This window comes from Chelonoidis abingdonii, chromosome 7, assembly GCF_003597395.2.
Source record: "Chelonoidis abingdonii isolate Lonesome George chromosome 7, CheloAbing_2.0, whole genome shotgun sequence".
In the NCBI taxonomy this organism is placed as follows: domain Eukaryota; kingdom Metazoa; phylum Chordata; order Testudines; family Testudinidae; genus Chelonoidis; species Chelonoidis abingdonii.
This window is the reverse complement of record NC_133775.1, coordinates 111,845,111-111,871,557: the sequence shown is the minus strand read 5'-3', so window position 1 is coordinate 111,871,557 and position 26,447 is coordinate 111,845,111. Positions and strand designations below refer to the sequence as shown.

Below are 26,447 nucleotides of genomic sequence, written 5' to 3'. Positions count from 1 at the left end.
GATTTTTTAAATGATTTATATACCGATAGTGATAAATTCCAGGGATATAAATTGTTTTCCTTTATGGCAAAACTTCCAGTCCAACACAGCTGGCAACTCTGCCAGCATCCTCTAGGAGGCAGCCTGTCCTTCAATCCACAGAAATAATAGCCCCACATATCAGAAAAGGATTGTAGTTAGGAGGGAAGATAGCAGATTGCTGTAGCAAGGGAGGAAAGGAGGTATTTCCTGAAACCAGAGGCAGTGATCACCAGGACAGCCTCCTTCACAGTGCAACCCCTTAGAATGAAGCAAGACAACCCTTAGATGCCAATAGTCCACTTTTCTCTCCCGTAAGAGTAATTCCAAACTCCTTAAACTCACAGCAAGCCTGTGTTGAAAGAAAATGGATTTTTAAAGGAAGCCAAGTGGATAATCCGACTATTTTATTGTCCACAAAAGACATAGGAAACCCTCCTCTCAGCTCCCATGGACTTCTCAAATGCTCTCAGTGAAGAGAACTCCTCTTCAAGCTGTTTCTTCACAAATTATCGCGAGATACTTTCTAAAGCTCCTGATTAAACATGCAGAGACATGACACAATACAGTACCTCATTTGGTGGAACAGAACTGTCCATCACTACATGAACCAGTCGGGGATCCACTGACTTTATCTCACCAGTCTGATTTTTATGAGGTGGGCAGCAAAAAAACAAGGAAGAAAGAAAGAGATATTTAGTTAAATTACCAGCTAAGAGATAACAATGAACTAAGTGTGCAACCCCTCTTCCCTCACTCACCTCCTTCTCTCTGTTCTCACTTGTCAACATCTCTGCTTTCACTATACTATTGAATTGTTTCACTACCCTTTCTCACCTTCTCTAACCCTCAAACTTGGGTCCTACTCTATTCTCATTTTTCTGTCTCCATTCATTGAGCAGCTCTGGAGACAGTTCTGCCATTAAAGTCTGGTCTACACTGGGGGAGACGGGATCAAGCTAAATTACGCAACTTCAGCTACTGGTGGAGTAGCTGAGTCAATTGGAGAGCGCTCAGCAGTCAATTTATTACGTGTAGACTAGACGCGATAAATTGACCCCCGCTGGATCGATTGTTGCCCATTGATTCAGCCGGTAGCGTAGACAAGCCTTAAGTCCCCTTCTTCCACTTTGAATTCATTTCCTTCCAATTTTGTCTCTTCTTCTAAACTGGCAAAAAACTTGTCAGTTGATGCCACCCATTCTCTATTAGCTTCCCCCACAAAAAGGAAGATTAGAGACCAGTCAATAAGTCGCAATATCAATGTCAGATGATTGTTTCTTGAACCAAATGATCACTTCCTTACTTAAGGATGTCACCTTGCTCTCCCACATGGAAACAATTAAGAATCTCTTCTAACAACAGACTCCCTGTCTCTCCAGTAGAGTTCATCAGTCAGGAGATACATGAATCGGATTCAGATGGAGTGGCCTGAAACTCCTTCTGCAAGTCATACAGGCTAAAACTCAAAAAAAATTCTGTTCCTGTCCAGAACTAGCTCTACCTCCACACAATCCAAAAAGTTCACTCTGAATACAAATGATCTTATCATGGAGGATTAAAAAAAACTCCTCACAACAAAGAATACATAACTGTCAGTGCTGTAGACAGTTATGATTCATCATGCTACCCACCACTTGGGTCTGCTGATTGGAAGTTTGTGGAAGCAAAGAACTGCTACCTGGATTCCTGTTCATCCAAGACTATACATCAAAAAGGTGGCTTCAGACTGAGATTTTGACCCCTAGAACCTAGCAATCCTCCTTCATGCTTCACCTGTTTCAGGCAATGTGTATACAAAGGTGACATATAAGGAAGAAGCCAAGAAAGATGGGACTTGGTGGCCATAATATGACAATCATGGAACAGTAACCTTCTGCTCATCTACCAATATCCTCTCCTCCTTCTCAACCACTTCCTACAATACAATTTTCCTACAATATTTTTGTCCTCGCCAAGCATCTCTCTACATCCTCCTCTAACTGAATTGTGCATTGTGTATTTTTTAATATAAGACCTGTGGGGTAAGAAAAGTGACCTATCCATGAAGTACCACATTATTACACGTCTTTAGGATACACTAGCCAACAGACAATGAAATTCAAATTTTGTGGAGAATGGTATGTTCACAAAGCGATGCAGGGAACTCATGTTTTAGAAGCCCAAATTACAGGCTTCAGGCCTTCACCTCAGTCATGGACACTTCCATAAGACGTGTGATGGGGTCTTGACAGGTCACAACACCACAGAGCCAGCTATTTTCATCCTCTGGTTGGTATACCTTAACTCTTTGGCCTTGGACACTGTAGGGACCTGAAAAAGAGAGCCAGATCAACTGAGTATACCTGCAGACAGATTATCTGCACTATACCATTAAGGGTGCATAATACAGACAGTAAGGTGTGCCAAGTTAGGGTTGAAAGCACTCATGTCCTGGTGCAAGGAAACAGATCACCAAGTTTTATTACAGCTTTGGCTCACAGCAAATATATCATCTAGCACAGTTCTGTTGAAAAATGTGGTTAAAATAGCATTATGAGGCTCACGTTCGTGTCAATAATTAGGTCAAATTTGATCATTTACAAGTAAAATTATGTTTTGAGGAGATCTGAAAAACCCAGCCTTACAGACTCAAGCTAGAACCTGAAACAAGGCAACTGACTCCCTCCTAAATACTCTTCCCCACCCCGTCACCTACAAGTGAATAATTAGAAAAAAAAATCCAGACATACACACATTGTGAGTAACCATGTGACTTTACTGTGAACTCCTTGTGAAATCCCACTTTGAGTTTATAAGGAGAGGTTCCTCACCCTGTGCAGCAACTGGAGTTCTTCCAAGTGTGTGCCCCTGTGGGTGATCCACTTCAGGTGCCATGTACCCTATGTACCTTCGATTAGACACTTTTGGTTGCCGAGTTCATTCAGCCCGTACACGTGCCTCACACATCCTCGTGCCTCACACGAAAGCTATACAGTGTTGCTCCACTACATGCCCTCAGTTCCTTCTCCACAAAGTTGAAGTACAGGGGAAGGAGGGCACATAGTGGAGCACCTGTAGGGAGACATACACACACGCCTCAAAGAACTCCAGTTACTTACAGGGTGAGTAATCTCTCCTTCAAGTAGTGTCCCCGTGGGTGCTCCACTTCAGGTGACTAACAAGCAGCAGCCTCAGCAAGAGTAGGGGGCTTTGGAGTAGTTCTATGCTGTAGATAGTACTGCAGACTCAAAAGCAGCAGCTGAAGCTGAATCATGGATTACTTTGAAAAAGTGTGTACAGAAGTGCACGTGGCAGCCCTGCAGATCTCATTGATGGAAACTTTCTGGGAAAATGTCACTAAGGTAGAGAGATCCCTTTGTTGAATGGTTAATATCCCAACAGAAGGTTGAATATCATTGGATTGATAACAAGGAATGATGTATCCAGCTAGCCACCTAAAGAGTCTGATTGGAAACTGTAGATTCCTTAGAGCTGTCAGCAATTGACAGTCTGGAAGATTTTCAAAGGGATTTAGTCCTGTCCAGGTAAAAGGCTAACGCCCTTTTTGACATCAAGCGTACGTAGTATAGTGTCCTCCTTAGTCAGATGTGAATTAGGGAAGAAAATTGAGAAACGAATAACCTGATTAATATGGAATTGAGATGAACCTTTATGTAAGAATTAGGGGTGTAGGCATAGCAAAACCTTATCTTTGATAAATACTGTGAAGAAAGGGTGTGCCATTCGGGTTCCTATCTCTCCCATTCTTGGAGCAGATGTAATGTCTACCAAGAAGGCAATCTCCACAGATAACTTCAGTAGAGAACAAATTGCCATTGGTTTAAATGAAGGTCTCATATGGCATCGGAGAACAAAATTAAGATCTCAAGCTGAGATAGGATGCTTGATTTAAGGGAAAGTTTCCCTACTCTGATAAATCTCACTATGATACTACAGGTAAAAACTGAGAAACCTTTGACGGGAGAATGAAAAGCTGTTATAGCTGCCAAGTGAACTCTGATAGGGCTCATAGATAACCCCATTTTCTTCAGTTCCAGGAGGTAGTCCAGAATATTTGACAGTGAGGAAGAAACAGGTGAAAGATGTCACAGATCACACCAACAGTTGAATCTCTTCCATTTCTGAAGGTAGATATTGCAACTAGACTCATGTCTACTGTTTTAACAGCACCTCCGCAGAACAGGTTATTTCTATCTTTGCAAACCATCAATGAGCCATGCTATGATATGACAAACTCTCAGGCTGGGGTGAAGGAAAGAAGATGGGAAATGGTCAGGCGGCACATTGCTTGACAAACTGACAGCAGTATGAGGTAAGGAAACCATGTCTGTCTCAGTCATTTTGGGACTATCAGTATGACTCTGGTCTTGTCCTGCCTTACCTTGTTCACCACCTTCAGTAGTAAAGTTGTTGGGGAGGGAAAAAACATATAGCAATCCTGATGCCCAACATAAGAGAAAGGCATCCTCCAGGAGTGGTGGCCCAGTACCTCTCTCAAACAGAACTGAGCGCATCTTTGTTCTTGGCCATGGCAAAGAGGTCCACCTCTGGGAGACCCCAATCTGAAATACGTGATCGAGAGGCCAAGCATCCAACTCCCATTTGTAATCCTGGGAGAAATGTCTTTGAGAGGGTCTGCACTGGTGTCCTGAATGCCAGGAAAGTATACTGCAGACACATAGTTACGATTGTCTATGCACCAATTCCATAGTCTTACAGCTTTGTCATAAACGGAAGGTGCTCTCTCTTCTCAACTGACATAAAAACATGTAGGCCACATCTGTCATGATCTTGATGCACCTGCTCCTGATCAATGGCAGAAAACAGAGAAAGGCATTTCTAACTGCTCTGAGTTCCAGCAGCTTGATGTGTAGAGTGGCCTTGTTGGGAGAACACCAGCCCGAACAAGGTGAATGTCCAGGTGCGCTCCTCAAACTGTTGTTACTTTGTTACTGTAACTGCTGGGAGTGGCTGGGTAAACTGGACACCAGCATGGACATTGTGGGAGTCTCTTCCCCAATCAAGGGAGTCCTTTACCAAAAAAACATAAAAATGGTCATATTGGGTCAGACCAATGGTCCATCTAGGCCAGTATCCTGTTTTCCGAGAGTGGCCAAACCCAAGTGCTTCAGCTCATTCCCAGCTTCTGGTAAACACAGGCTAGGGACACTTACAGAGAGAACAAATGCCTGTCTACACTGTGTTTGTCTGGAAGCCAGATGGTTCTGAGCCACCCCTGTAGGGAGCAAAGATGCAACGTTGGATGGCTTACTATGAAAGTGCAAAGCTGCCATAAGAACGGCAGTACCGAGTCAGACCAAAGGTCCATCTAGCCCAGTATCCTGTCTACCAACAGTGGCCAATGCCAGGTGCCCCAGAGGGAGTGAACCTAACAGGTAATGTCAAGTGATCTCTCTCCTGCCAGCCATCTCCACCCTCTGACAAACAGAGACATCTGTATGCAGTATTCAAGATGTGGGCATACCATGGATTTATAAGGCAATAATATATTCTCTGTCTTATTCTCTATCCCTTTTTTAATGATTCCTAACATCCTGTTTGCTTTTTTGACTGCCTCTGCACACTGCATGGATGTCTTCAGAGAACTATCCACGATGACTCCAAGATCTTTTCCTGATTAGTTGTAGCTAAATTAGCCCCCATCATATTGTATGTATAGTTGGGGTTATTTTTTCCAATGTGCATTACTTTACATTTATCCATTTAAATTTCATTTGCCATTTTGTTGCCCAATCACTTAGTTTTGTGAGATCTTTTTGAAGTTCTTCACAGTCTGCTTTGGTCTTAACTATCTTGAGCAGTTTAGTATCATCTGCAAACTTTGCCACCTCACTGTTTACCCCTTTCTCCAGATCATTTATGAATAAGTTGAATAGGATTGGTCCTAGGACTGACCCTTGGGGAACACCACTAGTTACCCCTCTCCATTCTGAGAATTTACCATTTATTCCTACCCTTTGTTCCCTGTCTTTTAACCAGTTCTCAATCCATGAAAGGACCTTCCCTTTATCCCATGACAACTTAATTTACGTAAGAGCTTTGGTGAGGGACCTTGTCAAAGGCTTTCTGGAAATCTAAGTACACTATGTCCACTGGATCCCCCTTGTCCACATGTTTGTTGACCCTTCAAAGAACTCTAATAGATTAGTAAGACACATTTCCCTTTACAGAAACCATGTTGACTTTTGCCCAACAATTTATGTTCTTCTATGTGTCTGACAATTTTTTTTTACTATTGTTTCAACTAATTTGCCCAGGTACTGACGTTAGACTTACCGGTCTGTAATTGCCGGGATCACTCTAGAGCCCTTTTAAATATTGGCGTTACATTAGCTATCTTCCAGTCATTGGGTACAGAAGCTGATTTAAAGGACAGGTTACAAACCCTAGTTAATAGTTCTGCAATTTCACATTTGAGTTCTTTCAGAACTCTTGGTGAATGCCATCGGTCCGGTGACTTGTTAATGTTAAGTTTATCAATTAATTCCAAAACCTCCTCTAGTGATACTTCTATCTGTGACAGTTCCTCAGATTTGTCACCTACAAAAGCCGGCTCAGGTTTGGGAATCTCCCTAACATCCTCAGCTGTGAAGACTGAAGCAAAGAACCCATTTAGTTTCTCTGCAATGACTTTATCGTCTTTAAGCGCTCCCTTTGTATCTTGATCATCAAGGGCCTCCACTGGTTGTTTAACAGGCTTCCTGCTTCTGATGTACTTAAAAAACATTTTGTTATTATCTTTGGAGTTTTTGGCTAGCCGTTCTTCAAACTCCTCTTTGGCTTTTCTTATTATATTTTTACACTTTATTTGGCAGTGTTTATGCTCTTTTTGATTTACCTCACTAGGATTTGACTTCCACTTTTTAAAGGAAGTCTTTATCTCTCACTGCTTCTTTTACATGGCTATTAAGCCACCGTGGCTCTTTTTTAGTTTTTACTGTGTTTCTAAATTTGGGGTATACATATATTATGGTGTCTTTAAAAAGCACCCATGCAGCTTGCAGGGATTTCACCTCAGTCACTGTACCTTTTAATTTCTGTTCAACTAACTCCATCATTTTTGCACAGTTCCTCTTTTTTAAATTAAATGCCACAGTGTTGGGCTGTTGAGATGTTCTTCCCACCACAGGGATATTAAATATTGTTATATTATGGTCACTATTTCCAAGTGGTCCTGTCATAATTACCTCTTGGACCAGCTCCTGTGCTCCACTCAGGACTAAATCTAGTGTTGCCTCTCCCCTTCTGGGTTCCCATACCAGCTGCTCCAAGAAGCAGTCATTTAAAGTACTGAGAAATTTTGTCTGTGCATTTCGTCCTGAGGTGACATGATCCCAGTAAATATCGGGATAATTGAAATCCCCCCACTATTATTGAGTTCTTAATTTTGATAGCCTCTCTAATTTTCCTTAGTATTTCATGATCACTATCACTGTCCTGGTCAGGTGGTCGATAATAGATCCCTAATGTTATATTCTTATTAGAGCATGAAATTACTATTAATAGAGATTCTATGGAACATGTGGATTCACTTAAGATTTTTACTTCATTTGATTCTACATTTTCTTTCACACATAGTGCCACTCCCCACCCCGCACAACCTGTTCTGTCCTTCCGATATATTTTGCACCCCAGAATGATTGTGTCCCATTGATTGTCCTCAGTCCACCAGGCTTCAGTGATGCCTGTTATATCAATATCCTCCTTTATCACGAGGCGCTCTAGTTCACCCATCTTATTATTTAGACTTCTAGGATTTGCGTACAAGCACTTTAAAAACTTGTCACTGTTTATTTGTCTGCCCTTTTCTGATGTGTCCGATTCTTTATGTGAATGTTTCTCAACTGATCTGGCCTTTACATTATCCTCTTCCATCCTTTGCTCCTGACTATAACCCAGAGAATCTCTATCAACAGACTCTCCTCTAAGAGAAGTCTCTGTCCGATCCACATGCTCTTCTGCGGCAGTAGGCTTTCCCCTATCTCCTAGTTTCAAAACTGCTCTGCAACCTTTTTAATGTTAAGTGCCAGCAGTCCGGTTCCACTTTGGTTTAGGTGGAGCCCATCCTTCCTCTATAGGCTCCCCCATCCCAAAAGTTTCCCCATTTGCTAATGAAACTAATCCCCTCCTCTCTACACCATCGTCTCATCCACACGTTGAGACTCTGAAGCTCTGCCTGCCTACTTGGCCCTGCCATATGCCCCAACAGTTGAATGCAGTTTCTTGCAGATGTTTGAAGACTGACCTGGATGGTAGTGACAAAGTGATAGTGTCATAAACCTGTGCATTGGAAAGTCAGTCTTGGTGGTTGTCACATCTAGGGATGCCCCTCTGAATTCCAGGCCTTCTACAAGGGTTAAAGTAAACTTCTGGATCTTTGGCTGAAGGTCTAGCTTTAGGAACAGTGCTATGTCCTTCTTTGTGACTAATAAGGTCTCATCGTAAGATGGATCTTCCAGTAGCCAATTGGTGAGGTACTGGAATACCGCACTTGATTCCCTGTGGAGGTTCATGGGGCACAATCACACCTGAAATGGAACACCCATAAGGATATTACTCGAAGAAGAATCCTCACTTGTATCCTGTAAACTGCAAGCAAAAAACCAAGTTCACGGAACCAACTAATATGCCTAATTACCTGGACATGTATGCACAATTCTTCTACAGATGTAAGGAAATTTTCTACTGTCAATGTGCAGTGCAGTTTTTTCCCAAATCTTGGAACAAAGGAATTTCCAGAAGAAATTAAACCATTGAGGTCCATCTAGTCCAGTATGCTGACACTGACAGTGACCATAACCAAATGCCTCAGAAGAAAGGGCAAGAAATTCCACACTAGACAGTTAATAGAGTAACCTGCCTGGATGAGAAGTTTTTTCCTAACATTCCTGTGTGTTAAACCAAAAGGCACTAGTACCCACCAAGAACTATGTCCATACCAATGTATGGTGATGCTTTATGAAGATCATTGGTAGTAGGGTTCAAACTGTGCAGCTTCTGTATTGAAAACTATGAGACTCTACTGCCTGAGCTAAGACACAGGGTCTGCTAGCCAACAGCTGTAGCACACACAAACCTCTGTGTGGTCCAGCTACTGGAGCAAGTCAGAATGCCACACTGAGTAACGATGGCTGATGCTAAGTTTAAAACTTCAGTCATTTGTGCAGTCATTCTTAAAAGGACATAATTAGAATCTCAGACAGCAAAGTGGGGTTTTTTTGGCCTTAGAAATAGCAAAGATGGCTTAAAGGATTAAGTTTTATTTTTCAGAAGAATTCACCTTCAGGCAGACTAAGCATTTAAAAATTCAGCCAAAAAGGTTGAAGTTTTGGGAAATTGTGAATGCCTGGGACTGGATTATAATGGAAGCTGTTTTGCAACCTTAACTACAGTGATTGTGAATGAGCAATCACTACAGAAAATTCCAGTTAAACAGCAATCTACCTTTCCAATTAACTGCAAGAAAGCAATAATTAAACTCTCCTCGCAAAGAATTTTGGACATATTAACTTGTAGAGTGGAACTTCAAACAATGGGTATTACTGTTTGTTTTGGGACTTCTCTCCAGAACACAAACTCATGCACAATCCAAGCCCCCAAGCTGCAAGCCAGTTAGTCTTACCTCTGCTAAATATTTCCTGAAGTTTCTGGTCACTAATTAATGCATTGACCGAGTCTCTCAGTTCAGATTGCTCCTGCAGAACTTGGTTCTGGCTCTCTGTTCCCATCTGCCAATGACAAAGTTTTGAATACAAAGGAAGCCAATAGACAATATAGTAGTTATACTACCACAGCTCTCTGACCTCCCTCTCTCTCCCTCTTCTGGAGGCTCTAATGGAGAAGAATATCTGACCTCCATCAAAACAAAAGTAAACTAGCTTTCTCAATATGTCAGGAAACTGATCAAGACCACTATGCACACACAGTTTTGGAACTCCTATAGCAATGATTCCCTCTGGATGGGGAGGGTCTATGCAGCACTCAGCAACTAGAGGCTCCTAAAACAAAGGATGGGGAAGAGCTGGGACCTTAAGACTGTGTGAATGGAGCTGGAGATCAAGGACAATTCTTGTATTTTTCATGCCCTCTCTATCTACCCAATACCCATGAGGACCCCCACCACATCTTGAAAAAGAATCAACCTGGAAAGCATGGTATGAAGTGGAATCTGTACTCTGAGAATGCCTCTTCAAGTACCTGAAATAGACATAATCCACTGGCATCAGACAGGAATCTCAGGTCTCGATCCAGAAGAAACTCCACAGGAACCACAGAGCCTAAACCCAGCTTATCTACTAAGGGAGTGAAGGTCTGTGAAAAAGAAAACTTGAATGAAGAGTCTGGAAACAGATTAGGGGGACACTCAGACACAAGCAATACCCTTCTGCAGGATTCATATCCTCACAGGGGATGCCCCAATCGTTCATAAAATACATCATTACCAAGAAGTTAACATTGTAAACAAGACATTTTTAAATAAATGCAGCATAAATACTGAAGACAAACAAAAATAGCCCACGTCATGTAACACAGGCGATTACAGACATCGCTATTTGAAAGGGGCATTTTTATACTTTCACATCATGGAGCAGTAAACACTATTATGGACAGACTAATGAAGGGAAGAATTTTTCGTTATTGTCATTTTCTGATAAATTAAAGTGCATGTCAGGAATACTATTAAGCTACCTGTCAGCAGCACAAGAGAACAAATTCCCAGATCAAAAGCTCTTTGTACTATTAATTTCTAGTTTTAATGTTTCATAAATCTATGAGCTGAAGATCAGATAGCTGCTCTACACATTTCCAATATTTGAACCCAACTTAAGCATGCTATCAATGCAGCTTGCACTCTGGTGGAGTGAGGTCAGGTGTTTGATGGAGGCCTCTTATTAATATCATAAGGAGTTTTAATATAATACCCATTTTGAAGAAAATATGTAATGAAATGGTCATCTCTTGATGTATTACAATAAGCAATGAAAAGTCTTGAACTAATCTTTTTGTAAAACTTCAGCAGTTCTGAAAACTCAATTGCACCACGACCCACTTCTGACAACAAAAATTACTACATGACCCTAAAGAGAGGAGACTGAAGTCTGAGCCCGACCCAGACGTGCTGCCCCAGAGGGGGCTGGGCGGAGGCAAAGCCAAAGCCCAAGAGCTTCAGCCCCAGGCGGTGGGGGCCTGTAAACTGAACCTCGTCACCCAGGGCTGAAGCCAAAGCCTGAGGCCTACCACTCATGGCTGAAGCCCTTGGTCTTTAGCTCTGGGCCAAAGCAAGTCTAACACTAGCCCTGGTGACCCTATTAAAACAGGGTCCCAACCCACAGTTTGAGAACCCCTGATCTAGTTTGTAACAGCCACCTTCTCACAGCTGAGATATTTGATTTAAATTCAGAAGGTGAAGAATGTGTTATTGGGGGGGGGGCGGGGGAGAGAACAGAACTAGTAAATAAATAAACATATGAAAATCTGATAGTACTTTAGGAATAAAAGGTGGCTGTAATCTCATACTTACTCTATCCATGTGAAAAACTATATGGAGGATTTATCATTAGGGCTTGTAATTCGCTTTTTCTACATGCTGATGTAATTGCCACCAGGAACGCTACCTTCACTGATGACTGTCCAATTAATCTATTTGCCAGAGGTTCAAAAGGGAGTGACGGGGGAGAAGAGAAGGAATCCATCCGCAAAGAAATCATTAAATTTAAAGTCCCATGTTGGAGTGAGCTTTCCCACAGGAGGAAAAGTGTGGCCAAGTCCTTTAATAAATTTATTCACTGACTGATGAGAGAAAATTGTACATCCCTCTACAGGAGAACGGAATGCAGATATCATTGCCAAATGGACTTTGGTTGAAGAGATAGATAGTCCAGAGTGCTTTAAAAGATAAGAAATAATCCAATATGGTTGGAACAGAACACTGACATGGAGCATAACCTTTAGTCTTTGCAAATGGAAATTTTTTTCTTTATGGGTGGTGTACATAGTCCTAGTGGATAATTTTCTACTCTGAAGAACACTGCTCTGCACCTTTGAAGAACATTTATCTATTGAGAGCATTCAAATATCACCCAGGCCATGAGATGCAATGAGGACTGAGTGTGAATCAGACTGTGACTCTATGATAACATCTTCCTAAACTGGAAGTGTGATAAATTTATTATCCGAGAACCAAAACTGGTGAAGCTGAGCAGGAGCCACCAACATAACTTGAGCTTTTTCATGCCTTATTTTCTGTAACACTTCTGGAATCAGAGGAAATCGAAGGAAAAGATACACAAAATGGGTGACCAAAAAAAAAAAAAAATCATGAATGCATCTATTAGAGATTGCTGACTCTCACCTGCTCAAGAGCAAAATATCAGACGACATTTTCTGTTTAGAACTGACCCAAATAAATCTGGGGAAGCCACCACTCTTGGAAAATTCAGTTTAGTATTGACATTTTAAATTTTTATTCACAGGAAAAGTACATTTTCCTGCCTAGTGAGGTTGCCAGGCTATTTTTCTCCGCAAAAAAAGAGAAGAACTGTCAGACTGATGTGACACTGAATGCACCATTCCCTCTCCCTCCAAAAAAAAAAAGGAGGGAGGCTGATCTTGCACCTCCCTGTCCAAGTCCTAGGAGGTCACACAGTTGTCCATGAGAACTTGGATTGAAAAAGTATGTGTGACAGATATAAATGCTTTGCAAGCTAATCTCACTGCCCTTAATACTAATACATTTATGTGAATCATACCTTTTAGATGGGACCGGAGGCCATGTGTTTGACCATCCTCTATATATGCTCCCAGTCCATCTTGGATGCAGCTGTTATCAAAGTTTTGGAACAACCAGAGAGACAAAGGGAATTCCCGCACATATACTTTCTTCTATCCTCTACTATTTCATCGAGGATAGAATTTGAGCTGGAATCAGCACTTTCGCTGATGTATCCAGAATTGTTGGTCTGTAAACAGGCTTGATCCAAGCTTGAAACAGTCTGAGATGTGACTGGGCAAATGTGGGTACAAATGTACATGAAGGTATAAGTCCTGGAAGTTTAAGGCACATCCTTATTGTTACTTGACGGTAAATATCGAAGTGTAAAATCAGGTATTTTATTATCTGAAATCTGTCCAGTAGGAAGGATAATCTCCCTGCTAGTGAGTCCAGGAGCACTGATGAACTCTGTGGATTATGACAGAATCAGATTCAACATTTTAAAGTTAATCCTCAAACCCAGGGATAAAAGTAAATGCATCAGTTTCTTGGTGGACACTATGATCTGTGTTTGACTTCCCCTACACAAGCCAGCAGTCTAACAAAAGGTATATACAAAATCCTTGTCTGTGTATTTGGTGTCCCTAGCCTCAGTTTGTCAGAAGCCGGGAATGGGCAACGGGATGGATCACTGGATGATTACCTGCTCTGTTCATTCCCTCTGAAGCACGTGGCATTGGCCACTGTCAGAAGACAAGATACTGGGCTAGATGGACCTTTGTTCTGAAGTACTGCTGTGCTTATGGAAGGATGCTGGGTTGGGAAGTTGGATGTTTGTCCTTGTCTTTAGTTAGTAGGTCTCGGAAGAGCTGAATATGACCCAAGAACATCCAGAGAAGGCTCAGGAACCAGAGCTCGGCCACTGAAGCAATCAGGATCACCAGTGCGCCATCTTATTTGATCTTCCTCAGGATGCAAACTAAAAGAGGGATGGGAGGAAATCTGTACATCAGCAGTTCTGACCACTGAATGATAAATGCATCCCCTCTGGAGCTGCAGGTGGGGAATTTCTTGTTCTCCTGAGACACCAAGAGATCTCAGCAGTGGGGTTCCTGTCAGGCAAGATATTTAATATCATCCAGTCATGTAGTTCCCACTCTTGGTCTTTGAAGAAATGTCTTTTGAGGCGGTCTACCAATGTGCTGTGCATCATTGGGAAGTGCACTGCTGAGATGGTGATCTGGCAGCTAATGCACCAGTTCCACAGATGGACAGTTTCTGTGACAAGAGGTGTGAACATTGTTCCTCTCTGTTTGTTGATACAAACCATTGTCAAGTTTTCCAACATGACTTGAACATGCAGGATTCAAATAAGCCATCGGTATCATTTTCTGGCTCTGAACGGCACACAACTCCAGAATGTATACGTGCAATGGGGATTCTTGGTGGGTCCAGATACCCTGTCTTACATGTTAGTTGAGGCAGAGGCGGTGTCTGTAATTAATCTCCTTTGTGGGTGAGGGAGGGGCAAATGGAGCCCCCATGCACACCACTTACTCATCTTCCACCAGGAGAGCAGGGTCAGAACTCTATGGGGGCACAAGATCAGTTTGTCCACGCTGTGCTTGTTTTGCATGTAGACTCTTGGTAATCATGCCTATAGACATGGAAGACAGTCTTCCAAAGTGTGTCACATGTATACATGGCCACGAGACTTAAGGTAAAACAAACTTGAACCATTGTCTGCATGTTCTGCCAAAGCTGAGCGAAGAGGTCCCTCATTGCCTGGAATCTATACTGAGATAGGTATGCTTTGGCTCTGGTTAAATATAGGGCTGTTCTAATAAAAATCTATAGTCCCGTCTCAGAGCTCAAATGTAGTTTTCTACATTTACTTGGAGCCCTAAGGAATTTGGGAATCTAAATAGGGATTGGGATGTTGTCTGTACTACTTTATAGGACTTCCCATGAGCGGCGAGTCATCAAGGTGTGGAACACTGACAAACCCTGGAGATGTACATAAGCTGCCACTACCACTAACATCTTTGTGAATTCCCTCAGTGCCACTGAGAGGCCAAAGGGAAGCACTCTGTATTGGTAGTGGTCTAAGGCCTACGGCGAATCTCAGGAATCTGTGTGCAGCGTGGATGTCTTTGTGGAAATAAGCATCCTTTAAACTGAGAACTGTGAACCAGTCACCCTTGTTTAGTGAAGGAATTATAAAGACCAGCATGATCATTCTGAACTTCAGTGGCAGATGAAGACATTCAGCTGTCTGAGATCTTGTATAGCTTCCAGCCTTATTTGTTCTTGGGAATAAGGAAATATCTTAAGTAAAATTTATTTTCCTAGACAGCTCAATGGCCCTTTGATGGTAGAATGGTTGAGGAGCTGGCTGTTGTCTGTAATAGAGAGTCTTGGGGTATTTCCTCTGCAGTGCTGGAGTATGTACATATATCTGCAAGTGAATGGTTGCTCTTAAGTCTTTGATGGAATAGAACAGGGGTGGCCAACCTGAGCCTGAGAAGGAGCCAGAATTTACCAATGTACATTGCCAAAGAGCCACAGTAATTTGTCAGCCACCCACCCACCTCACTCCCTCCCCTCATCCCCCGCCACCGGCTGCCCTGCCAATCAGTACCTCCTCCTCCCTCCCCACATCTCCTAATCAGCTGTTTTATGGCATGCAGGAGGCTCTGGGAGAGTGGGGGAGGAGCGAGGGCATGGCAGGCTCACAGGAGGGGGTAGGAACGGGTGGAGTGGGGGCAGGGCCTGTGGGAGAGCAGTGAGCACCCCCCAGCACACTGGAAAGTTGGCGCCTGTAGCTCCAGCCCTAGAGTCGGTGCCTATACAAGGAGCCGTATATGGCTCCAGAGCCACAGGTAGGCCACTCCTGGAATAGAAAGATTCACCTCTTTTCTAACTGAATAGGTTATTTCCTTCAGAAGGCAGATCCTCCACTGTGGATGGACTTCTTTGGGAAATCCAGAGGACTGGAGCCACAAGGCCCATCTCATGACTATGGAAGTTGCCATCAAGCGGGAAGCTCAATTTGATGGATCCATTGAGGCTGGAGATTGATCTAGCTAGCAATTTACCTTCATTGATAATTGGTTAGAACTGAAGTCTATCTTGAGGGAGTTTGTTGGTAAATTCCAAAAACTTATTGTAATTAATAAAATCATACTTCAGCATTCAAGCTTAATAGCTTGTTATGTGGAACTGTAAGTTCCCCACAGTGAAGTTCTCTCCTAAAGCAGTCTAAATGTTTGGCCTCCGTATCAGTGGGTGTTCACTTGGGTGTTTGTTTCATTTGGAGACAGCTTACAAAATTAAAGAGTTCAGAGTGGGATGTTAAGGTGGCAGATTACTAGTTCCTCAGGTGGCACAAAATATTTCTTATCTGTTCTTTTCAGAATGGGAGCATAAGTGGCTGCATTATGCCAGGCCATCATGGCTAATTCAAAGATGGTCAGAAACAGACTGTGGCCTCATTGTATGGTCCATGAGGAATATTCTAAGCCTGAATTCATGGGCCTAACAGGTTCATATTGGAAAGATCTGGCAGATATTGCATTTGGAGGGTATATTGCACATGGCTTCACCAAGGCAATAGAGGGAAATATTGTGGTCCTCACTGACCAAGAAAGCCTGGGAGCAGGCCATGCAGTTCTTGAATCTAAGGATCCTGGGTATACTGGGGACCTTGTACAGGTGGATGTCCAGATATGGGGGACGCCCATAGCCTTAAGAACTACTACTAATCTTTTCATGAATAGCCAAATGCCAGTTTTATTTCTCAAAAGTTTAATTTGGTAAATTTGCCTATATATTATTTTAAAAGTGTTAAATGTTGCCCTGTATCACAGATAACTAAACCAATAAGTCAATTGCAAATTAAGAGTCAGATTCAGCTAGTGCAGTGGCTCTCAAATTTTTTTTTTTTTTTTTTTTCCTGGTGACCTCTTTCACATAGGAAGACTCTGAGTGCGACCCCCCCCCCATAAATTAAAAACACTTTTATATATTTAACACCATTATAAGTGCTGGAGGCAAAGCAGGGTTTGGGGTGGAGGTTGACAGCTCGCGACACCCCATGTAATAACCTCGCGACCCCCTGAGGGGTCCCGACCCCCAGTTTGAGAACCCGAGTTAGTGAGCTATAGAGGCTTTGCACTGCTCTGTTTCTTGTCCATGTACGAAATCTAATTATTAAAAAAAAAAATCACACAAAAATTAACCCAAGGAGAGACTGGCTAACCGTTCTAAAAGTGTCTAACTGTCTAAACTAGTTGCTAAGTGGTATTTCAAATTATGCTAGGTAACAAGTATTAAAATAACATGCCCCCACTCCCTCTTTCTCCCTCCCCTAGTCTAAACATGGCATTAGATCTTGTAGTGCTTAAACATCTAACTGCCTCACAAAGCACTACAGTTTCACAAGTTATGAATACCCTGTTAGTTGTTCTGCCAGCCATTACCATCTCTTGTCTCAAAAGCTCTCCTGAGGAATGTAGGCCACACAGATTAAGTATACCTGGGTGCATTTACAGACTCTGCAAGAATCTCAGCCAGAGACTACAGCCACATCTACACAACAGGCACTATAGCAGCACAGCTACAGCACTGCTGCCATGCCACTGTAGTGAAGACATTTCCCACATCAACAGAAGGGGTTTTTCCAACTTCTGTAGGCAATCCACCCCTCCGAGTGGGAGCAGCTAGGTAGACTGAAGAATTTTCCCATTGACTTAGCTGCATCTACACCTGGCATTAGGTCAGCATAGGTTAGAACTCAGGACTGTGAATATTCACTGACAGCACTAGCTACATTGACCTAACTTTTATGTATTGTTTCTCGTGGGCCAGGTCAATCTTTTATGACGTCTTCCAGGGACTCTGCAAAAATTGTAGTTGCAAATTTAACACAAACTTTTCCAAGTTGTATCAGAGAGATTCTTATCAGGGACCTCACAATAAATGAGCTAAGTTAAGGCCTGGTCTAAATGAAAACATTATGTCGGCATAACTATGTCACTCAGGGGTGTGAAAAATTCACATCCTTGAGTGGCATAGTTAGAGCAACATAAGTCCCTGTGTAGACTGTGCTAGGTCAACAGAACAATTCTTCCATCTTCTTCCATCAACCAAGCTACTGTCTCTTGAAGAGATTACTTATGGTGACGGGAGAACCCCTCCAGACGGTGTAGGTTGTGTCTACATTGAAGTGCTACAGTGGTGCAGCTGTGCTATTGTAACATTTTAAGTGTAGACAAGCCCTAAGACGTTTTTAAAAATTAGACCGTTTCGGGGGGGGGGGGGGGTGAAAAACCCAGAGGTTCTCACAACTTCAAAGTTTACAAAAAGATCTTGTCCAAATCCCCTCTGCACTTTTCCCAGCTCCCACATTTTTTTCTGGATTACAGTTTCCAGAAATTTCAGGTAGCTTAGTTTGGCAATGTTAAGAGGCGGCTTTGCAACAAAAGCTTTATAGCAAAGATATCCACAAACTCAGTTATGAGATGACTTCCCTACATAGTGTCACCTTTCTGGCCAAATACTTACCAGTGCAGGCCACTGTGCAAGTGAGATCTGAGTTCCCTGAAGTAGAATGGGATCACTTCGAGGAGCCCATACCAGTGACCCTTCCAGCAACAACACTATGACCTCTTCAGCATGAACTTTCACCCAGGCATGTTGCTTCCAGTTGCAGCCATCAAACTCCACAAAGATCTACAAAAACATATTTAACATGTTTCAGACACCGAGGTGGGTGGATACCCTACAAACCCACATGGATAAAAACTTCAGCTTTAGTCAGGAAAATTAGTATCACTGAACATATGGTTCATATCAATATTAGATCGTCATATCTGAATAGCTACCACACACATTACCAAAGAGACAAATCAGAGAAGTGCACAGTGACTACAGAAAACTGGGAAGTTCACGTCCTTGTTCTCCCTCCATACTTCCCCAAACCTCACCAAGTGCAGGCATTGTATATTTCCATGAGAGATGGAAGATACGCTCCAGTTGCCCCCTTACCCCAAAAATCCAGCTGGAAGCGACACACTCCAAACAGGTCTCTCAAAAATCATAGAATTATAGAACTGGAAGGGAACTTGAGAGGTCATCTAGTCCAGTCCCCTGAATTGAAGGCAGGACTAAGTATTATCTAGACCATCTCTGACAGGTGTTTCTCCAACCTGCTCTTTAAAACCCCCAATGATGGAGATTCCACAACCTCCCTAGGCAATTTATTCCAGTGCTTAAACACTCAGAGTTAGTAAGTTTTTCCAGATGTCCAGCCTATACTACCCTTGCTGCAATTTAAGCCCACTGCTTTTTGTCCTATCCTCAGAGGTTAAGAACAACAATTTTTCTCCCTCCTCCTTGTAACAACCTCTTATGTCCCCTCAGTCTTCTCTTCTCCACATTATACAAACCCAATTTTTTCAATCTTTCTTCATAGGTCATGTTTTCTAGACCTTTGATTAAAGATATGGATTTTTAACTGCTTTCAAATCCACTCTCACCCCCTAAATTTCCAACAGATTGGCCCGACAGTTATGATAAATTGTTACAAGTGCTATTCAGTCAGGTATGTTTCATATCCAGAGAGCACACTCTAAACAGGAAATTCTTCTCTTACATTGGGTGGGCACTGCTATTCCATTCTCTAAAATATATACACACACTTCTGCGCTTCTGTCAGTGTTTGGGATTATGCAGATTTATCTACTCACTAGAAACTTTGTAATATATTAAGTCTCCTCTAAGATACACTTGCAGTGCACTTTAACATATTTACCCTCAATCTCTCAGGTAGCATCTCTGTTTTTCAGTCAGGTAAACGGAAGTACAGAGATACTGAAGTGACCAGTCTGAAGTTACACAATGAGCAGTGAAGACAGGAACAGAATCCAGGAATCTCAGTCCCTAATCTAACCACTAAAAGGACACTGCCTTCTGTAACGAAGCGGTCTCTGGCGGGACAAAACTGAGGGCTTGCCTACATTACCCACTGGATCGATGAGCAGCGATTGATCCAGCGGGGACCAATTTATCGCATCTAGTCTAGATGCGATAAATTGACTGCCAAGCGCTCTCCCATCGACTCCGGTACTCCACAAGGGAGAGAGGTGCAGGCGGAGTCGATGGGAGAGCGTCAGCCATTGACTTACCACAGTGAAGACACCGCAGTAAGTAGACCTAAGTACATCAACTTCAGTTACATTATTCACATAGCTGAAGTTGTGTAACTTAGATCAATCTCCTCCTCCCCACACATAGAACTGAGAGTATCGATTCAGGACAAATTCTTAGAGCAGGGCAGTTACAGCCCAAGGTTGGGTTTCTTTTATTACTAAGACACACCAAACCAGCCAGAGGAGACTTCGGTTTTACCCCACTAGCTAATCAGAAGTAATACAAGCAATTCCCTCAGATATGCCAGTTCCTTTGTTTCACCACCAGCACCGCTCCTTATGGGGATGACTGGTTATGAAAACCAATAACCCAGTAAAAGAAAAAAGGTTCTCCCGATCCCAAAGGGCTAAGCCCCAGAACTAGGTCAATATACAAATCAGATTTTACCCACAAATCACACTGTTGCCAATCCTTTAGAATCTAAAGGTTTATTCATTAAAAGAATAAATATAGATGAGAGCTAAAATTGGTTAAATGGAATCAATTACATACAGTAATGGCAAAGTTCTTAGTTCAGGCTTGTGGCAGTGATGGAATAAACTGCAGGTTCAAATCAGATCTCTGGAGTACATCTACAGCTTGGATGGGTCATTCAGTCCTTTATTCAAAGCTTCACTTTGTAGCAAAGTTCCTCCAGAGGTAAAAAGCAGGGTAGAAGACAAAATGGAGCAGTTTCCAGGGCCTTTTATATCCTCTGCCAAGTGGAAGGACACCCCTTTGTTCTTACTGTAGAAAATTACAGCAGCAAGATGGAGTTTGGAGTCACATAGTCATGCATGGACAGGTGACTTGCCCCAATTCTTTACAGGGCGACACCATTATTTACATGTTAGTTCAAACTTTCCCAGGAATGCTCAGATGTGGATTGGCATCTCCCAAAGTCCATTGTCACTTAAGTGTTTCTTGACTAGGCACTTATTCAGAATAGTCCTTTCTCAAGAAGCTGACCAAATGCTTCACTGAGGCAACTTAGAATCAAACACATTGAGATAAAAGTACACAGCCAATATTCATAACTTCAAATACAAAATGATACACAGATAGCATAATCATAACCAGCAAACTACAACCTTTCCACAGACACCCCACTTGACCTCCTCTGTACAAGACCTGGTGCAACCATAGGACTCTGGTTGCAACTCTGCGGTCATAATTCATGTCAACAACATCACACCTTCTCAAAATCAAACACTAATGCTGCCGCATTCCAAGCCTTTGGGTATGGCTACACTATAGGGACTATACCAGAATAGCTAAGGCACCGTAACTATGCCACCATACCCCTATTGTAGACACAGCTTATGTCAATGGAATGGATTTTTCCATCTGCATATTAAAACCACCTTCCTCGCGAGCTAGGTTGATACAAGAACGCTTATGAGAGTGCAAAACAATCAGTGGTATGTTGTACATTACAATCAAGACTTTTACTAATTGACAAACTATTACTGAGGGCCAACACCAAAGGACCAAAGTTGAAGACCACCCACGCTTCCCCACAAAATTAGTCAGAGTGATGCATGTGTGCAAGCAAGCTACTTTCCTCAATTCGACCCATTAAAGCCAATTTTCACTGAAGTACTGAATGGCAGTTCTACTCTACAAGAATTTGCACCCTGCCAAATTTCTACTTTAAAAGAAGGGCTGTTAAAAAAGGTTGCCAAAATAATTTTTCCCATTATACATTTCTTCTCCCTCCCCCCAAAAAAAATCATTTTCAGATAGCTGAACTTTTTGTAAATCTTTTTAAAAAATAACTTCTCTGGTGGAGATCAAGAAAATTCTAGCTCAGAAGGTAAGAAGTTTCAAGAAGTTATGAGCAACAAAGTGGTGAGAATAGTTGCTATTTCTTCCTCAAGTGTTTTCCCTCTTCCTTCATCTTTGGATACTTAATTTAGACGTGTGCAGCCTGTACAGTTTTTGTATGTAACTATAGAGAGCTACACAATTTTTGCTTCTGAACCAGTATCAAACAGATTATTTTTCTTATGAAGATCTGCTAGCTAGCTTCTCCAAAGCCAACCAATGCAAGAAAGAGGTGGCAGAGGTTACCATTCCAAACAGTGGAGCACAATAAAGAGGAAGCTAACCAGCCTGAGGCCAACAAGTTGTGCTCTCAAGTGTCCACATTCAAAGTGTAGAAAATAAATTCTTTATTTTGCCCCAAATGGCTGGCATTGAGTATGCACAAGACAGAAAATGACTTGTAAAGACTGCCTGAAATACTTGTGTGGATTGATTACTGTGTGGATATAACAAAGATACATATACACCAATAATCATATTTTCACATTATTTCCAAAGTGATGTATAATGAAGATTCACGTGGAGGCTGTTCAAGACAGCCAGAGCTTCAAAGAAGGAAGCTGATCCCAATAACATGGAGATTGTGCAAAGGGAAGAGGCTCTTGCAAGGCAACAGAAGAGAAGTAGACACAAAGCCAAGAAGATCTGAGAATGAACATAATACGCTCTTTGTATGTAAGAGGTGAAAGGTAGCAACATACCGCACATGCTGGAATGTCAGGAAGCCATGGTGAGGGTGCTGCAACAACAGAGATGTTTTGGGTGTTCCCCCGCCCCTTAATTTGAATATTTATTACATCTGGACTCTTGACTTGTTCAAATATACATTTCAAAAATGTTTTCAGAGGTTTTTAAGACAATTAGATCGTCTGTCTTCAGTTCTGATTCTGAAGGAGAAAAAATATTAAATAATATGCTACGGCCTTGACTACATTAGCCTTTATTCTCCCAGTTTCTCACCATTTCTACCACTGATGGGGTCACTAGTCTAGACAAGGACTCCTGCTGCCAGTAGCATTTTTACACTGTAACTCTTGGTGTCTTGTTTATACTACCTGATTGCTAGTGCTGGGAAATTTTGTGGAAAGAGGCTAGTGTACACAAGTCCCTAGCAAACTACAGAAACCCACTGCTGATGCTTGGGGTGAGACAAGCAGAGACATGCTCAAGTTTCTGAATTCCCCACCCTATGGGGTAAGTCTCTCTTAGGCTCTATCCACACTAAATATTTTCTAATAAAGCTTATTCTACCAAGGATTATGAGGTATACAATTTTTGCAGTGTAGAGACAGCCTGATGGACAAACCTGTATAACCCTTTGTTTAGTTTATTGCAACAACAGGGAACACTAAAGAGTCAATAAAGAATTAAAATTGAGCTTGTGCCCCTTTTTTGCATCTTTGTGATGTATGAAGGCAGCCTCGAAAGCCTGGATAGAAGACGAGTTCTTTTTCAGCTGGTTACTTACATTAGCATTCAGATGGAAGACTATGGTCTTGTCAACAGTAGGTTTACCCCTCAACACAGCAGTTTCCCACCAGTTATTCAGCTCCATACATAGCAGCAATAGGAGAAGCACACATGTAAACAAGACACCAAACAGATTCATCTAGATGATGTGGTGTAAAACCAGAGTGTGCTTGGAGCCGAAAGAGCAATGGGTTACCCCAGAGCTCTGTGCTTTCGCCAACCCTGTTCAACCTTTACATCAATGACCTGCCAACAATGGACTCACAAAAAGTTCATTTACGCAGACACCATCTGTTGCGGTCCCCAGGCGCAGACGTTCCACGAGCTTGATGCCACCTTAAACCGCGACATGACAAAGTTAGCTGACTACTGTAAGACTTTGTGCCTCCAGCCAAGCATCATAAAAACAGCCTCCAGTTTGTTCCATCTTCATCACGCCACCGCAATCAGAAAACTGAATGTTTATCTGAATGGTCAGAAGGTGAAGCATGAAGTAGAACCGGCATATCTAGGTGTGACCATGCCCCCACCTGAAGAATTTAAGACATGCAACAATCTTCTTAACAAACTGGCAGGTTCATCATGGGGTGCTCTTGCTCCAACTCTGCGGATGTCAGCTCTTGCCACCTCGTATTTGGTGGCGGAGTACTGCATACCAGTATGGAGCCAATCGTCACACACCAAACTGGTGAATACACAGTTACATGCCACCATGTGTACCACCTCCAGCACCTTGCGTCTGACTCCACTCCCACGGCTTCCAGTTCTGAGCAATATTGCTCCTCCTCATATCAGACGAGAGGTTGCTACTGGCAAGTTACTGGAGAAAGTACACACCAACCCAAGCCAGCCACTGCACAATGACCTTTTTAAACCACCAGCTGCATGTTTGCCATTATGTCACCCATTAGGGTCTCATTCACCACACCAGGATGTTAGGGCGGAAACACTCTGGCGAGAGGAATGGATATCTGTTATAATCCCCAACCAGTCCCTCGTTGCCGACCCCACAATTTGCCCACCTAGTTTTGACCTGCCCCATAGCCAATGATCCCTGTTGAACAGGTTCCGGACTGGGCAAGGTCTCTGTGCAGCCAACCAGTATCACTCGGGCCTTCGTGACAGCCCTTTGTGCAGCTGTGGTGCAACACAGACAATGATGCATGCTGTCGATTAATGCCTGCTGACTAGGTTCAGCAGTGGCCTAGAAAACTGCATCGCATCACGCCACTGCCATAGCTTGGCTAGATGACTATGCACATGCTAAATAAATAAATCTAGACATGGTACAAGCATGATCATATGGTAGTAAAATCACTGGTAGCCTGTTGGTGCTCTCAAAATGGGTCTAATGTAAATCCAACCTAAGGTAAAACAAGCAGAAAAAACTTTACATTTCAAATCTTTATATAACATGCAAAAGGGAAAAACATACAAACGACATTCCTAAAATTGAATCACCTTAATTATATAACTGTTTAAAATTTTACCTGTTGAAATTAAGGATGGTCCAATAGTTAGAGGCTAGCCAGAGACCTCAGATCAATTTCCTACCTTCATAGGCTTCCTGCATAACCTTGATCAAGTCAATTAAGGTATGTCTACACTAGCGACTATAAACGCATCAATGCAGGGTTCTGTGCCATAAACCCTGTTATCCAAACTGAAACCCTGGAAGCATGTTTCTGAAGACAGAGGATGAGTAGCCCTAAGTACCTGAGGCATATGAGTAAGTGAACACTTAAGGGTGCAGCACCCCCCTGTAACCGTGTGTTTGCAGTGTGGTTATGGGGCCTGTACCAGGACTCAATTTTCAGCAGTCCTGCACTTCCAATTCCACAATGCACTGAAATCTTTCCTTCTTGACCCTTACTCAGTCTATAAACTGTACTTGTCCACTGTATGCTCCCAGAGTAGTGTGCGGTTCTGTAGGATAAGTCAGTTAAAAGAAAAAAAAATGTGTAGGTCACATGAAGTGCAAATTTTGTTAGTAGTGTTGGGAAGGCCTTGAAAGAATGTGGCTTAATTGGAAAAACTGAACCTGAAAGGTAAATGATAAGACAGGAGGAAAAGTCCTCGAAAAAACCCTTTAAATTATAGAAGGTGGTTACAAACTGGTTAAAATTTGTTCTGTAATGAACCTTTAACATACCAATGTTATCTTACGAAAGAGGCCCAGTCATAAATTTTGTCTACTTTAGCCTAAGAAAAGGGTCAACTCCAAGCTGCACAAAACTGGATCTTAGTTAAAGTCAGCAATTGCATCACTTGTTTGTTAAGAACTATAAAAAGGTGAGCTTTTAAAAAGTTGATTACTAGTGTGTCTGTCCGTCCATGTTGGAGACAGCCAACATGGATTTCAGCACTACTCCTGTTGTAAGTACCTGATCTTTGCTTATAACTGTATGTTGGTATGAGTGTGATATTTGCTTAGACATTTAATGCACATTTAAAGCACCTGTATAAATAGCATCTGGCCTTTGAAATTAATAAAGGAATTTATAGTTAAACTAATGTCTGGTGGTATCCTGCATAAACAATATCAACAAATTTCCAACATGTATTAACCACCTCAGAAGAAAAGCTTCCTATTATACTATTTTCCACAGCAATACCAATGTACCATGAAGGAAGCGCCAAAAGCAGTCGCTTGACCCACCAACAATACCTGAGATCTCTTTCCTGCCATCCATCTCCACATGGCATGCACTGCTCTGTTATCTGTGTGTCATGGAATTCTTTGCTGATCTTGTGGCACGTCTGCCCCATCCCTCTTCCCAAACTCCTGAAAGTCCCCCCATGGAACCCAGCCCACGCTGTGGTCCATGCTGAAATCTTGCTCAAGCAAAATAGTCATAAATCAAGTATCAGAGGGGTAGCCGTGTTAAGTCTGGATCTGTAAGAGCAGCAAAGAGTCCCGTGGCACCTTATAGACTAACAGACGTTTTGGAGCATGGGCTTTTATGGGTGCGGCTGCCTACTGGGACTCCGTTTGCCATTAAAAATCCTGCCCGCTTGCCGCATAGTCCGCGGTCCCAGGCTAGAGCATTGGGCCGAGTGCACCAAGCCGCCCGCCCCTCCCCTCAAGCCCTGCCGTGGCACGTGCAGCGCTCTTGGGGCCGGGGCAGCGCGTTCCTGCGGGGCAGCATTTGGCTCCGCGGGGAGGAAAAGACGCTCCCCGCTCATCCGGAGCCCAGCTGCCACA

General features: G+C 42.6%; 1 protein-coding gene across 1 annotated transcript in view; it reads right to left on the bottom strand.

Annotated features, from left to right (window-relative positions):
- The window catches only part of KDM3B (lysine demethylase 3B), a 121,076-nt gene that overhangs the window by 64,211 nt on the left and 30,418 nt on the right, over window positions 1–26,447 (bottom strand). The window contains exons 2-6 of the mRNA XM_032786128.2: window positions 18,320–18,487; window positions 10,240–10,353; window positions 9,665–9,770; window positions 2,207–2,331; window positions 591–662 (exon numbers count right to left, since the gene is read on the bottom strand). Coding sequence (XP_032642019.1) covers window positions 591–662; window positions 2,207–2,331; window positions 9,665–9,770; window positions 10,240–10,353; window positions 18,320–18,487 — 585 coding nt within the window. The remainder of the gene's footprint in view (window positions 1–590; window positions 663–2,206; window positions 2,332–9,664; window positions 9,771–10,239; window positions 10,354–18,319; window positions 18,488–26,447) is intronic.